The 15474-nt window shown below is 42.9% G+C and overlaps 1 protein-coding gene across 4 annotated transcripts; it reads right to left on the reverse strand.

The window, feature by feature from the left end:
* Positions 1–3132: 3132 nt before the first annotated feature.
* LOC115460487 (olfactory receptor 1019-like) lies at positions 3133–12579 on the reverse strand. 4 transcript variants are annotated; one of them, XM_030190253.1, is made up of 4 exons: positions 12566–12579; positions 5434–5979; position 4995; positions 3133–3739 (listed from the first exon to the last, which is right to left on the reverse strand). In XM_030190253.1, exons 1-4 carry the CDS (start codon positions 12577–12579, stop codon positions 3356–3358), a joined length of 945 nt encoding a protein of 314 aa, XP_030046113.1. In that variant the 3' UTR covers positions 3133–3355. The 4 variants fall into 4 exon arrangements, with proteins under 4 accessions (XP_030046113.1, XP_030046112.1, XP_030046111.1 ...); XM_030190252.1 differs by lacking the exons at position 4995; positions 12566–12579 and adding an exon at position 4908 and having other exon boundaries at positions 5434–6007; XM_030190251.1 differs by lacking the exon at positions 12566–12579 and having other exon boundaries at positions 5434–6007.
* Between the last annotated feature and the right edge of the window lie 2895 nt (positions 12580–15474).

A 15474-nucleotide genomic window follows, 5' to 3' on the forward strand; every position in this document is an offset into this window, starting at 1 on the left:
TTTGACGAAATTGAGATTAGCATATATACCAACTGGGATTTAAAAGTCTGTCCTTTAGTGATGCCGCTTGTTCAGAAATCATAGCCATAAGTATACACAGTTATTCAAATATCACATGCACACACCAGAACAGGCATCCATACACACACTGCAAAACAACTTCTACAGAGTACATCCCAAACTTTTTATTTTCTTATTTCCATCTTCCAAACTACAGATCAGCAGGACCCAAAGCAGTCCAAAACAAGCAAAGTCAGAAACAACAGTTTATACCTAATTTTTCAACCACCCTTAGGATTCATTCACCTTTTGGATTTAAAAAGCAAAACCAAGGACTAAATAAATGAATTTAAACAAACGTTTAAAGCAAATGCCCTTAATATGTAATACTTAGTAGCAATGAAACAATGATCAAATAAAAATGCTGCCAATGATTAAAATCAAAAACGTGAATAGAGCAGCTCTTCCCAGATTTGCTTGCTTCGAGTGCAACGGCTGCGCGGAGCGGAGGAAAGGGAGAGAGAGACTATAGCAGCAAAAGGTAAATGACGATACAGCAGTCGCTTGCCTTTCAGTGTTTTCAGTTCAACCTCCTCCTTGTTTGCGTCATCGTTGCCTTGCCCTTCCCAACTTGCCTGCAACAAAAATGAAGCCGCGTGCGGGGCCATAGCCCTATGCGCGCCACTGGTGCCTTGCCTCTGCCGGTTTCCTTCCTCCGCTCCCTCCTCCCAAACAGGAAGTTACATCTTGGGGGGGGGGGGGGCGAGGAGGGAAACTGGCAGAGACGCGGCACAGACTAGCACATGCATAGGGCTATCATCGTAGCGAACAGCTTCATTTTGTCGCAGCCTGAGCCAACTTAAGTTCCAGTCAGTCAGGGAGGCAGCGGATTGAGTGAGCCAGTCAGGGAGGGGCAGGGAAGGGATGCTTGCAGTTCCTCCAAGCTGCCACAGACTCAAAAGGCAGCGACTGGGAGGAAAAGTTAATACAGCACGAGGCGGCAGGAGCCTGCCTTTGCTGCATAGGCGCCATTTTTTTTGAAAGATTGTTTAGGGAAGCGACCGCTCCCCCTGCGCCCCACCTAGCTACGCCACTGCTCCCATGGCCATAATTTATGTGGACGCACATTGTTATAGAATATTGCTTAGCAAGATTTGCACACAATTTCAGATTGGTGCCTAATAGCACCCAATTATCGGCACTAATTGGCTCACCAGCCAATTTTATTGGGGGCATATCTTGGATTGGCGCTGGCACCATATATAGAATCAGGGATTAGGCCTAGCATATTTTCAAAGAACCAATCTATGGGCTATTTTACTAAAAAGAGTACAGTTTTGAACTTAACGTGCTATAATGCCGGGTTTTAATACATAGTAAGACCAAATCTAATGCTGCATCAAGAAGGGGTGTTTCCACTATTTTTTTATTACAGGTACATAAGTACATAAGTATTGCCACACTGGGAAAAGACTAAGGGTCCATCGAGCCCAGCATCCTGTCCACGACAGCGGCCAATCCAGGCCAAGGGCATCTGGCAAGCTTCCCAAACGTACAAACATTCTATACATCTTATTCCTGGAATTGTGGATTTTTCCCAAGTCATTTTAGTAGCAGTTTATGGACTTGTCCTTTAGGAAACCGTCTAACCCACGTTCTCTGGCAAAGATTTCCAGAGATTAATTACGCGTTGGGTGAAGAGACATTTTCTCCAGTTTGTTTTAAATTTACTACACTGTAGTTTCATCACATGCCCCCTAGTCCTAGTATTCTTGGAAAGCGAGAACAGACGCTGCACATCCACCTGTTCCACTCCACTCATTATTTTATATACCTCTATCATGTCTCCCCTCAGCCGTCTCTTCTCCAAGCTGAAAAGCCCTAGCCTCCTTAGGTTGTGCATTAATATTCAGATTAATACATGGTACCTGTTCCCAGTTAAGGGTACCATGTGAGGTAGTTACTGCACATTAGTAATCTAGCACACGATAAGTATAATGCATTACTTGGCTAATACTTCCATGGCCGCTCTCTGCCCATGCCACCCCTCCCCATCCCGACAAAAAAAATTCAGAAAAATTAAGCAACGCTCAGTAGCCTATTTCTAGGCACCAAAGTTAGGAACATAACTCATTTGTATATCAGGCCCATCAGAGAGAAAGTGGACATGCAGTCACAAATCTAACAATTAATAATGTAACAATCTACTCTCTGAGAATCTTGAGGATCTAGAAGGCAGTGTGAGGTGAAATCAGTAGAACTGAAGGGATGACAGATGCTGGAAACCGGAAAGAATTACTTGATTCATGAACAATGGAACCCACTGATCAATAAGGGTTAATTCTATAAAGAGTACATGCAAATGCCAATATTCTGATTGCAGGTTTTTCCATAATTGTAATGGTGCGTAGTTTGAAGCTGGGCATCACTGGTAGAGTGGAGGTGGAGTGCACTGTTACATGCATAAGTTAGAGAATATTATAATTTACATACATTTTTAAGCAATGTAGGCACAAGCATTTACATCAGTTCTATGACCGATGCAGGGGTGTAGCTGCTATGGGGCCACGGGGGCCTGGGCCCCGTAGATTTGGCCCTGGACCCCCCTGCCAGCGACCCTCTCAACCCCCCCTTCCCGCTGCCAACCCGCCGCCTGCTACCTTTGCTGGCTAACAGGACGTCAGACTCACAGAAACAGAATGAAGCCTTGCAGGGCTTCGTTCTGTTTCTGTGAGTCTGATGTCCTGCACGTTGTACATGCAGGACGTCAGACTGAGAAGCCAAATGAAGGAAGAAGACCGGCTGGCGAGGAGGATTGGGGTCTCCCGCCAGCAAAGGTAGGTGACGGCGACGGCAGCGGGCGGTCGAGAGGGTCGTCGGCGGGGGGGGGGGGTGTCAAAGTTGTTGGAGGTGTCGGCAATGTTAGCGGGGTTTGGGGGGCTAAAATGTGCACCCTCACCTCAGCTCTGGACCCCCTTACCGCTGAAGTCTGGCTACGCCCCAAGTGGTCACACCAAAAATATATGCATGTATCTGCTCTACTACATGAATATTCTATAAAGGAAATAAGTAGGCAACAGTAGATGAGAGATAAACAGGCAAGAGTAATCTCCAACCAGACTGGGCCTCCTTTTCTTGGTATAAGGTGTCTCTGAAGGCCTCTAAATCAATTTCTGAGGAAGTTTGTCAAAGCTCATAAAAGAAACTGTGCTAATTTCTGTTCAATGCTGCTTATTTACCCTGATTGCATCCCAGAATCCTTGAAATCCAAATTCTTTCATTCAGGCAGCATGTATGGTCATATGGAGAGACCACTACTTTAGTTTTTTTAATAGAAATATTTCTATGGCAAACCCTATATCAAAATATCGCCTTTCCTCTTTATCATTTTTTTCAGAGCTGCTTTCACATCCTTATTTCTCAGACTGTAGATCACAGGGTTTAGCATGGGGATTATAACCATGTAAAACACGGATGCTACTCTGTCCTGATCCAGTGAGTACTGTGAACTGGGCCTCATGTACATGAAAATCACAGTGCCATAGAATAAGGTCACACAGAGAAATTGGGAGGCACAGGTGTTGAAAGCCTTGTGCCTGCCTGTGCCAGAGGGCATCCTCAGGATGGAACATAGGATGTAAGCATAGGAAATCAGAATGGCCAGCAGCGTGCCAACCTGAATACTGCCTGCAAAAGCAAACACTAGGATTTCATTTAATGATGTGTCGGAACAGGACAACTTTATGTTTCAACGGTTTTTATTGATGACAGGTCAAAAAGTACAAATCCACCTTAACATGGCGGCATCAATGCAATTTTACAGAACTCTACGAAGTTACATTTCAATAATACATCATTGCGTACAGTCATCAAATTTTTTATATAGCTTTTATCCCCTCCCCCCTTTTACTGTGCTCTATGTTTAACTTTTAATATTTCAACAATTGTTATTGATGAGATTACATGATAAACAATTCTGTATCCATCAGAATAAATCTAATAACAAATAATCCCGTCATATATTAATGAACTTAAAACTTCTATCATCTAATCCCCCCCAAACTTCCCCCCCTTCCTTCCCTTCTTAAGTATTCCTGAATGTGATCCTGAACAGTTACAAGACAATTGCATAACCAATAAACTTTTATATTAATCTCCAATAATTATGTCTCTTGTTTTACTCTGTGTATTATTGATTTGTTTATATATAAACGGTGTTTATTGATGGACATACTCCAGTTCAAGCATATGAAATGTTTACATTTTATATCCTTTCCAATATTTCTATATTAACATCATAACTTCCAACATGCCTATCCCATCTCTTATTTTAAAACATTTACTGTCTCCCCCCTCCCCCCCCCTCCCCCCCTTCCAAGAAATTGAGAAGCAACAACCTCTGAATTTGAGCTTTAGGATTCCTACTAACATTCTCGTCCGACCTTGCCTAGTCTTTAATTGCTTACACGTGGGCTTCTGGTTTCATTATATCGACCCCAGCCTGTTAAGTACAGCACTTCTGGCCTTGTGGGATATATTTTGTAAATAATGATTCCAAACATTAAGAAATTTCTTTCTTCTCCTCAAGTTATCATATGCTTCCCTTGCCTCCCACAACATTAGCTCATGTAGCTTATTCCTCCACAACCATACAGATGGTGGTTCTACCTGCATCCAATGTCTCAATATACATTTTTTGCCCACTGCAAATGCTTTACATAAAAATACCTCTAAATTTTTATCCGATATCCCATATGCATTAGTTTTGTTCAAAAGTACTCCTCTCCAAGAGGGGTGTAACCTTTGTCCCAATAGTTGTTCTAAGTACTCCTGTATCGCTCTCCAGAATGTTTTTATTTTATCACACCACCAAAATGCATGCAAGAATGTATTCTTCTCTCTGTGGCACTTAAGGCATTGAGATTCAGAGCTCCATCCCGCCCTTACAGCCTGAGATTGTGTTATATAGCCTCGGTGAATAACCCTGAATTGACTCTCTTGCAATTCTGCCCCCCCCACCTGCCCAGGTATGCTTCCAATTAGTTTTGCGAAATTTATTCCCTTCAGCTCATATCCCAAGTCTTTGCTCCATTTGTCTTTGAGCTGTTCATATGTTCTGGGGGGTCCAAGTGGAACCAGGGCTTTATGCAGGCTCGATATTGATACCTGTCCGTGTGCGTCCCCTTCCAGGAATTCCCGCACCTTCTGACCCAGTTTTGTGCCCAGGGCTACCTGATCCAAACTATGCCAGTAATGATGCAATTGTCTATATGTATAATAATCCCTCTGGGCCAATACCTGTCTCTGCTGCAGGTCCTGAAAACTATGCAGATTCCCCTCTTCATTCATTAAGTGTTCAAATAGAGTGATTCCCATTTCCGACCATCTAGCCATTACCCCTTTCTCCAATCCGGGGGGGAGGAACAGGACAACTTTAATAGGGCTGGCATGTCACAGAAGAAATGAGTAATCTTATTGGATCTGCAGAAGGACAGACTGAATATACTGGGTGTCTGTATCAAGGCATTGAGGAAGCCACAAAGATAGGCATTTGTTACCAATCGAATACAAATCCTGTTTGTCATTATGGCTGTATAAAGTAATGGGTTGCATATGGCAACAAAGCGATCATAAGACATAACTGCAAGAATCAGCCCTTCTGAGCCTCCCATTCCAACAGCAAAAAACATTTGCACTGCACAGCCAAATAATGAAATAACTTTCCTTTCTGATAGGAAATTGATTAGTGCTTTAGGAACAGTAATTGTGGAAAAACACAGATCTACAAATGACAGGTGCCTCAGGAAGAAGTACATGGCTGTGTGAAGATGAGGGTTTTCAGTAATAACAACAAACATGCCAATGTTTCCCATTACTGTTATTATATAAATCACTAAAAACAGAATGAAGAGCAGAATCTGTAGCTCTGGATCACTGGTAAGTCCTAAGAGAATAAACTCAGTCACTGAGGAATGATTCCTGATGTCCATGGGGTAACTGGATCTTTTCTCCTAAGATTAGAAGAAAAGGAAAAATATTAGCAATTTGTTGTTCTTTTGTAAAACTCCATGATACAAAATAAAAACAATATGCACTGAACAGTTATATCTTTGTATCTTACATTCTAGTAGGTCATTACTGTGTACATTAGAAACCAGAATATATATATATATATATATATATATATATATATATATATATATATATATATATATATATATATATATGAATAGATCACCAGATGAAATAAGGCTTGTCATTTGACTACCATTTTGGCCTTGAAATCTATTTCTTAAGATCTGGAATTATGTGATCTCTATGAAACACAAAAATATAGAACAATTACAGTAAGAAAAAAACCATCTGCTAAGCTGTGTAATCTCATTTTGTCCCTCAGAAATCATCTGTGCATGCCCAATGTTTCCTTGAAGATAAGAACATAAGAGTAGCCATACTGGGTTAGACCAGTGGCCCATCTAGCCCAGTATGCTGCTTTCAAAAGTGGCCAAGCCAGGTCACAAATACCTGGCAGAACCCAACATTGTAGCAACATTCTATCTACAAATACCAGGGTAAGCAGTAGCTTCCCCATGTCTTTCTCAGTAGCAGACTATAGACTTTTCCTCCAGGAACCTGTTCAAACTTTTTTAAAACCCAGATACGCTAACCGCTGTTACCACATCCTCTGACAAAGAGTTCCAGAGCTTAACTATTCATTGAGTGAAAAAATATTTCCTTTTTTTTGTTTGTTTTAAAAGTATTTCCATGTAACTTCCTTGAGTGTCCCCTAGTCTTTGTACTTTTGGAATGAGTAAAAAATTGATTTGCTTCTACTTGTTCTACACCACTCAGGATTTTGTAGACCTCAATCATATATCCCTTTATCCATCACTTTTCCACGTTAGGAGTTACCAACCAAGGAAGGGATCTAGGTGTTGTCATTGATGATACGTTGAAACCTTCTGCTCAGTGTGCTGCGGTGGCTAAGAAAGCAAATAGAATGATAGGTACTATTAGGAAAGGAAAGGAAAACAAAATTGAGAACATTATAACGCCTTTGTATTGGTCCATGGTGCGACCACACTTTGAATATTGTGTTCAATTCTGGTCACCATATCTCAAAAAAGGTATAGTGCAATTAGAAAATGTACAGAGAAGGGCAACGAAAATGATAAACTGGATGGGATGACTTCCCTATGAGGAAAGACTGAAGTAAGGGCTCTTCAACTTGGAGAAAAGACAGCTGAGGGGAGATATGATAGAGGTCTATAAAATAATGAGTGGACTGGAACGAGTAGACATGAATTGTTTGCTTACTCTTTCCAAAAATACTAGGACTATGGGGAATGCGATGAAGCTATAAAGTAGTAAGTTTAAAATGAATCAGAGAAATTGTTTCTTCACTCAACGTGTAATTAAACGCTGGAATTCGTTGCCAGAGAATGTGGTAAGGTGGTTAGCTTAGCGGGGGTTTTAAAAAGTTTGGATGGCTTCCTAAAGGAAAAGTTCATAGACCATTATTAAAATAGACATGGGGGAAATCCACTGCTTATTTCTGGGATAAGCAGAATGAAATGTATTGAAATTTTTTGGGATGTTGCTAGATATTTGTGACCTGGATTGACCACTGTTGGAAACAGGATGCTGGGCTTGATGGACCTTTGGTCTGACCCAGTGTGGCAATACTTGTGTACTTATGTACTTAAGAGCCCTAACCTCTTTAGCCTTTCCTCATATGAGACTAGTTCCATCCCCTTTATCATTTTGGTCACTCTTCTTTGTACCTTTTCTAATTCCGCTATATCTTCTTTGAGATACGGTAACCAGAACTGAATGCAATACTCAAGGTGTGGTTGCAACACGGAGCAATACAGAGGCATTATAGTATTTTCGATCTTATTCACCATCCCTTTCCTTTTTTTTTTGTAAATATATTTATTGGTGTATGAAGTCAGTAACAAGTAATAAAACGCACAATCAAGTCAATACAACTCCAAAGCAAAAATGAGTGTACAAAGAGTAAGTTGCCTTGTCTCAGTTATTCCGATCTTCATAACTGTTTAACAATTAAATCCCTCACCCTCCCAGTTCCCCCCCCCCCTCCCCAAAGGTTGCTCCTGCCTTATGCAGTGTTCTCCCTTTTTTTTCCGTGTTTTTAGCCTTTGCAGACAACTAGGTTCCTGCTTCTCCCTCATACAATTCTGAACCAGTCCCTTCCTGACAAGCATTCGCAACCTTTGTAATCCCCTCCCTCCCTTCATCCCTCCCCATTCTCTTTCCTCACCCTGCCTATCCCCCTCCTTCCTAACCCCCTCCCTTCCATTACCCCTTTTCCCCCCCACACGCTCTCCGGTTGTGCCATATCTGAAGACTTACACTTCCCCGTGCACACCACTAACTCCCCCCGTCTCCCCTCTCAGAACACTGCCTTTTCCCCCCCTCCCCCTCAGCGATTCCCCCTCAGGCCCCACTTCTAACATTTTAACCAAAACATAACAGAACATTTGGAAAAGAAACTAGTCAGATTCATAGTCTTTCTTTCTGGTCACCTGGATCTCTAACTCTTCCTCAGATGGAGTCTCATGTGCCAGGAAGCTGGCCAGAGGCCTCGACGCCCATCCGGGTTTCACACCTCTTCCATATTTCAGCAATTTAAACGTTCTCCCCTGCGTCGCCCAGGCCCCTGGCACTCAGTTCAACCGTATAAAGCATTCGTCTTTACCTCTAAGGTTCTCAACTCCAGGTGACCGATTGCTCAAGAACTCTGGCGACCCATCACAGGAAAGAAGAAATTCGCTGCCAAATTCATGCTCTATTTCCTGCTTCTATTTTACTGCAAACCGTTTACAAATGCTTCCAGCTCTGCCGACTCAGTGAAATAGATAGTCTTGTTCTCATGCAGCACTCTCACTTTCGCTGGATAAAGCAAAGCGAATCGGATCCCCTTGTCATGGAGTCTTTTACAATGGCGTCCCATCACCTTCCTCTGGTCAGACACTATAGTTGAATAGTCCTGAAAAAGGAGTATTTTTCCTCCTTCATAGGTAAGGCTTGGTTTACCTCTGTACGCCTGTAAAATCGCTTTTTTATCGGAATGATTCAACACTTTTGCCAGCACTTGTCTCGGCCTGTTCTCATTGGCGCAGAAGATTTCAGCATATTATCTACAATGACACCTAGATCTTTTTCTTGAGTGCTGACCCCCAAGATGGACCCTAGCATCAGGTAACTATGATTCGGATTAAGTGGATATTTAGAAAATTAACCTAAGTCAGTGCTACAGAATATAACAAGTTTAAGATATTTGGAAATCGTTATCTGGACATCTTAGGTCTGTTATAATACCTGCAGGTAACTTTTTTCTTTGTCTTTCATTAGAAAGCAGTTGAATATTACCACTAACTGACTTAAGTTGAAACCTGCCATATCTCCAATTATTGCAGTTAAAAGTTATCCATTTACAGTACTGAGCTACTAATGTCTTAGACAGTTAACTCCAAAGGTATCTGGCTAAAATGTTTTGAATATCACTGCTTAGGTAACAATGGAGAAATTTTGGAAGTTAATTGTTAACAGAAAATGTATTGTAATATTAAGGGCTCCTTTTACAAAACCGCGCTAGTGATTCCCGCATGACAAATGTGATGAAGCCCACATGAATTGAATAAGCTTCGTCACATTTGTTGTGCCAGAATCGCTAGCATGGCTTTGTAAAAGGAGCCCTAAATGTTTAAGAACATACAAATAGCCATACTGGGTCAGATCAATGGCACAGTATCTTGTTTCAAACAGTGGCCAATCCACATGTCACAAGTACAGTGGCGTACCAAGGGGGGGGCGGTGGGGGCGGTCCACCCCGGGTGCACGCCGCTGGGGGGTGCCGCGGCGCGCGCCTGCTGCGAGAGTTTGCTAACTTCTCTCGTTCGCTGCAGCTCCCTCTGCCACGGAACAGGTTACTTCCTGTTCCGGGGCAGAGGGAGCTGCAGCGAACGAGCAAAGTTAGTAAACTCGCAGCAGGCGCCCGCTGCGGCACCCCCCCCCCCCCCCGCGCGGCATGCACCCGGGGGGGGGCTCTTTCACGCCGGGGGGGGTCTTTCACTGGGGGGTCCGCACTGCATCGGGGGGGGGGCGCTGCACCCGGGGGGGGGGCGCCACCCCAGGTGTCCGCTCCCCTAGGAACGCCACTGCACAAGTACCTGACAGAAACCCAGTTAATAGCAACATTCCATGCTAACAATCAAAGCTCAGGGAAGTTATTTATATATGAGCTACATCAGGAATTTCCCTGCCAAATAGGGCTTATAAATTTGCTTCTGAAGCAATGGAAAGTGATGTGAATTACCAAAGATTACAAACAGGATTTAAATCTAGAGTTCCCTGGTTCGCAGTTCACAGCTCTGAGCACTAAGCAACTCCTCTGCTCTGTACAAGCTTTGTAATGACAATATGCAGGTTTATTTACCAAGCTAAGAAGCGTTGGGCTTGTCGATATGATGTCACGTTGATATAATATTTCTTTGAAAATCTAACAAATGACATAGGCTGGCAATTCATAGATTCTGTATTATTTTCTTAATTAAAAAGAAAATATATGGCATGGCACCTACAGAGAAAGAGCAAATGCTGCTTTTGAAAGAGTTTGCTTGGATCATGTTAAGATTTTATAATAAGGTTTTGAGGCTCAGGGAGCACATTCTCTAGAGCACCTCTCAACTAAAACAGTCAAGTAACACTAAAGGATTTGACCACTGTGACCTCAAAACAGCAGGGATTAATAATCTCCTTCTTCTTTAGACCTATTTTTAATTATAGTGCAAAAAGAGATATACATTTTTTTAAAAATCATGGGATAAACACAGAGAATCCCTAGGAAGTATATAGGTGGGCCCTGAGGTCCTTATTTGTAATCATTTTTATGTAAGACTTATGGTTTCTCAAGAGTAGCAATAACTTTGCCTTAGTAATGAGATACTTTAATCCAGTACTCCTCCGGGACTGATGTGCAGGGAACCCTGTGGGACTCCACATGGTTGATGCCAAGATTCTGAGAGAATATCTTTCATTTTGACCTTGCTCACATTAAACATCATCTGCCATTTGGATGCCCAGTCTCCCAGTCTGGTAAGGTCCTCTTGCAATTTTTCACAATCCGCTTGCGATTTAACAACTTTGCATAACATTGTGTTGTCAGTAAATTTAATTACCTCACTAGTTACTCCCATCTCTAGATCATTTATAAATATGTTAAAAAGCAGCGGTCTCAGTACAGACTGCTGGGGAACCCCACTACCATTCTCTATTGAGAATACTGACCATTTAACCCTACTCTCAGTTTTTTTTTATCTTTTAACCAGTTTTTAATCCACAGTAGAACACACTCTCCAATTTCCTCTGGAGTCTTTCATGAGGTACTTTGCCAAATGCCTTTTGAAAATCCAGGTACACAATATCAACCAGCTCACCTTTATCCACATGTTTGTCCACCCCTTCAAAGAAATGCAGTAGATTTCTGAGGCAAGATGCTCGGCTTTGAAACACACTACCCTTTGAATTATGATGTACTGGCTCAGAAACATGGTTCAGGAGACAACTTAAAGCTCATTTATTTACTCAAGGATTTTTCTCTTAATTTTTATTTGTTCTGTCATTTGTGATGTAGTTTTATTTCTGTGAATTAGTTTAAGTATGTTCTTTGTAACCTGCCAAGAATAGAAGGATAGAGGGGGCTATAAATATTTTAAATACATAAACCATAGTATATGCTTTGATCACAATATGGTTTGATTATTGCTATGCACTTTGGGGCCCCTTCTATGAAAAAGAAGTGCCTTAAATATTATAGTAGAGCCCAAAAATACAAATACATTTATCAGGAAAGCTGAACAAGCCAAATTACTACAGAATGCTACATGGAAACTTCATGCTTACAGAATACCTCAGTCACACACACACAAGACACAAATGCCAAATACAGAATAAGTGACCACAAACTCTAGAAATATAAATTAAACGGAAACCCCAAGAAACTAGACCTTGCATGTAGTACAACACTAGAGAAACAAGAAAGAAAGGCATTTGCTCCTGTGCAAAATATAAAGATGGCACATGCCAGGGATGGTGTTAGGGATTGCAACTAGGGCAATTGTGCTTGGTTCCTTGGCCAGAGAAAGCCTGCATGCTGGAAGCTGAAGGCGCAGCCTGGTAATGGACTTTGGGGTCCTTTCCTAGATTTCTGTCCTGGACCCCGGCCATGTTTAACATCAGCTTTGGCAAGATGTACATTCCAAATCCAGCATATTATATTCACAAGATTGAAAATAAAATAATTTTTTATACCTTTTTGTTATCTGGTCATTTTTTCTCAAATCATATTGGTCCCAGTCTCTGGTTTCTGCTTCCCTCTGTAGTCTCTTAACTGACTTGCCAGTGTCTCCTATTTGACATTTCTTCTTTCTTCATGTCCATCATCCATCTCCCATCTCTGTTTTCCTATATTTCCTTGTCCAGAATCTCCCCTGTGTTCATATCCCCTCATCTATCATCATTCCTCTGTGCACCTATGCACCCCATGCCCAGCATATCCCTTCTGTGTTCCTATTCTCCCCCTTGTCTGGTATCTCCCCCCCCCCTCTGTGTCCATATACACCCCTCTCCAGTGTCCAGCATTTTATCTCTATTCCATATCCCCGTTTCCCCCCCCCCCCCCATGTCAGGCATACCCCTCTGTGCCCATGTGCCATCCCCACACAGCATCTCACATTTGTGTCCCTGTCCCCATGCTCCCACCTAATGCCCATCATCTCCCTTCTGTATACTTACCTATGTCCCCTTTCTCCCTCCTCCACACCAATGTGTCCCTCTCCTCTCTGATCCCACCCCCCAACCAGCTTCTCTTCCGCTCTTTCCTTCCCCTTATGCATCTGGCTCTTTTTCCATGCACCTCTCCCCTCCAACCTCCCCTCTGCAAATCCAAAACCTCTCCCCTTCCCTCTGACCTCCCCTCTGCAAATCCCAAACCTCTCCCCTTCCATCCGACCTCCCCTCTGCAAATCCAAAACTTCTCCCTTTCCCTCCAACCTCCCCTCTGCAAATCCCAAACCTCTCCCCTTCCCTCCAACCTCCCCTCTGCAAATCCCAAACTTGTCCCCTTCCCTTCCCTCCAACTTCCCCTCTGCAAATCCCAAACCTCTCCCTTTCCTTCCAACCTCCCCTCTGCAAATCCCAAACCTCTCCTCTTCCCTCCAACTCTCTGCCCCTGGCAAGTCCAGCACCCTTCTGTTCCCTTCCCAGCCTCGCCTTACTGGGCCAGCACCCCGCTGACATCCTCACCCTCTCCCACCCCTGCCGCAGCGCTTCATTTAATTCTGTCGGCGCTGCTGTAAATGCACAGTCTCCCACCCCCCGCGGTGGTGCTTACAGTTTGCTACGGCGCTGACAGCAACTCTACAGATGCGGCACCAATGTCCGTAAACAGGAAGTTACATCAGCGTGGCAGAGGGAAGGCCCCGGAGCAGGACATCGGTGCCGCATCTGTAGAGTTGCTGTCAGCGCCATAGCAAAGTGTAAGCGCCGAGGTGGGAGACTGTGCAACAGCAGCGCCCACAGAATTAAATGAAGCGCTGCAGCAGGGGTGGGAGTCGGAAGAGGGCAAGGATCTGCTTCTGGGCGGGCCTGAAGCTAAACTGGGTGGGCCTGGGCCCATCCAGGCCCACCCGTAGCTACGCCCCTGATGCAAGGTGTCCACCTTTGTTAATAAGTGGAATACATTTGGCCAGAACTTCCACAATGGTATTTTTAAAGAACGTCCACACCTGATATAAAGTCAAAACCTTTGCAGATGACCCTTTTAGCTTCTTTTTATCCATTTCCTCATTTTGTCATAAGAACATAAGAGTAGCCATACCGGGTCAGACCAATGGTCCATCTAGGCCAGTATTCTGTTTTCCAAACAGTGTCCAAGCCAGGTCACAAGTAACTGGTAGAAACCCAAATCATGGCAACATTCCATACTACAAATCCCAGGACAAGCAATTGCTTCCCATGTCTGTCTCAATAGCAGACTATGGACTTTTCCTCCAGGAATTAGCCAAACATTTTTTAAACCCAGATACACTACCCGCTGTTACCACCTCCTCCGGCAAAGAGTTCCAGAGCTTAACTATTCATTGAGTGAAAAAATATTTTCTCCTATTTGTTTTAAAAGTATTTCCATGTAACATCCTTGAGTGTCCCCTTGTCTTTGTACTTTTGGAAAGAGTAAAAAGTTGATTTACTTCTACTCATTCTACACCACTCAGGATTTTGTAGACCTCAATCATATCTCCCCTCAACCATCTCTTTTCCAAGCTGAAGAGCCCTAACCTCTTTAGCCTTTCCTCATACGAGAGGAGTTCTATCCCCTTTATCATTGTAGTCGTTCTTCTTTGAACCTTTTCTAATTCTGCTATATCTTTTTTGAAATACGGTGACCAGAACTGAACACAATACTCAAGGTGCAGATGCACCATGGAGTGATGCAAAGGCATTATAGTATTTTTGGTCTTATACAACATCCCTTTCCTAATAATTCCTAGCATCCTGTTTGCTTTTTTGGCTGCCAAAACACAGCAAGCAGAAAATTTCAGCGTATTGTCTACAACGACACCCAGATCTTTTTCTTGAGCACTGACCCCCAAGGTGGATCCTAGCATCAGGTAACTGTGATTCGGATTATCCTTTCCAATGTGCATCACCTTGCATTTGTCCACATTAAATTTCATCTGCCATTTGGATGCCCAGTCTTCCAATTTCCTAAGGTCTTCCTACAATATTTCACAGTCCGCACATGTTTTAACAACCTTGAATAGTTTTGTATCATCTGTAAATTTGAACACCTCACTCGTTGTTCCGATTTCCATATTATTTATAAATATGTTAACTAGTACTGATCACAGTACAGATCACTGCGGCACTCCACTGTTCACTCTCCTCTATTGAGACAAATGACCATTTAACCCTACCCTCTGTTTTCTGTCCAATAACCAATTCTTAATCCACACCAGAACCTTGCCTCCAATCCCACGACTCTTTAATTTTCTCAGGAGTCTCTCATGTGGAACTTTATCAAAAGCTTTCCGAAAATCTAGATACTACTACTAACAAACATTTCTAAAGCGCTACTAGGGTTATGCAGCGCTGTACAATTGAAACATAGAAGGACAGTCCCTGCTCAAAGAGCTTACAATCTAAAAGACAAGAGAACAATCTAAAGACAAGTGAACAATCTAGAGGACGAGTGAACAGTTAATCTGATAGGGTGGATGGATTGGGGCATTTTATATTTCTCGAGCGGTTAGGCGCCGAAGGCAGCATTGAAGAGGTGAGTTTTAAGCAGAGATTTGAAGATGGGTAGGGAGGGGGCATGGCGTATGGGTAAAGGAAGATTGTTCCAGGCATAGGGTGAGGCAAGGCAGAATGCGCGGAGCCTGGAGTTGG

The sequence above is a fragment of the Microcaecilia unicolor genome, chromosome 1 (genome assembly GCF_901765095.1).
Source record: "Microcaecilia unicolor chromosome 1, aMicUni1.1, whole genome shotgun sequence".
NCBI lineage: Eukaryota > Metazoa > Chordata > Amphibia > Gymnophiona > Siphonopidae > Microcaecilia > Microcaecilia unicolor.

Excerpts from the sequence above, each read along its gene's own strand:
- LOC115460487 (XM_030190248.1), bottom strand. The coding sequence starts at position 5,990 with ATGGACATCAGGAATCATTCCTCAGTGACTGAGTTTATTCTCTTAGGA. Across the intron at positions 3,727-5,413 it reads GTTGTCCTGTTCCTCCCCCC|ACACATCATTAAATGAAATC; the intron begins CGGATTGGAGAA and ends TGTCCTGTTCCG.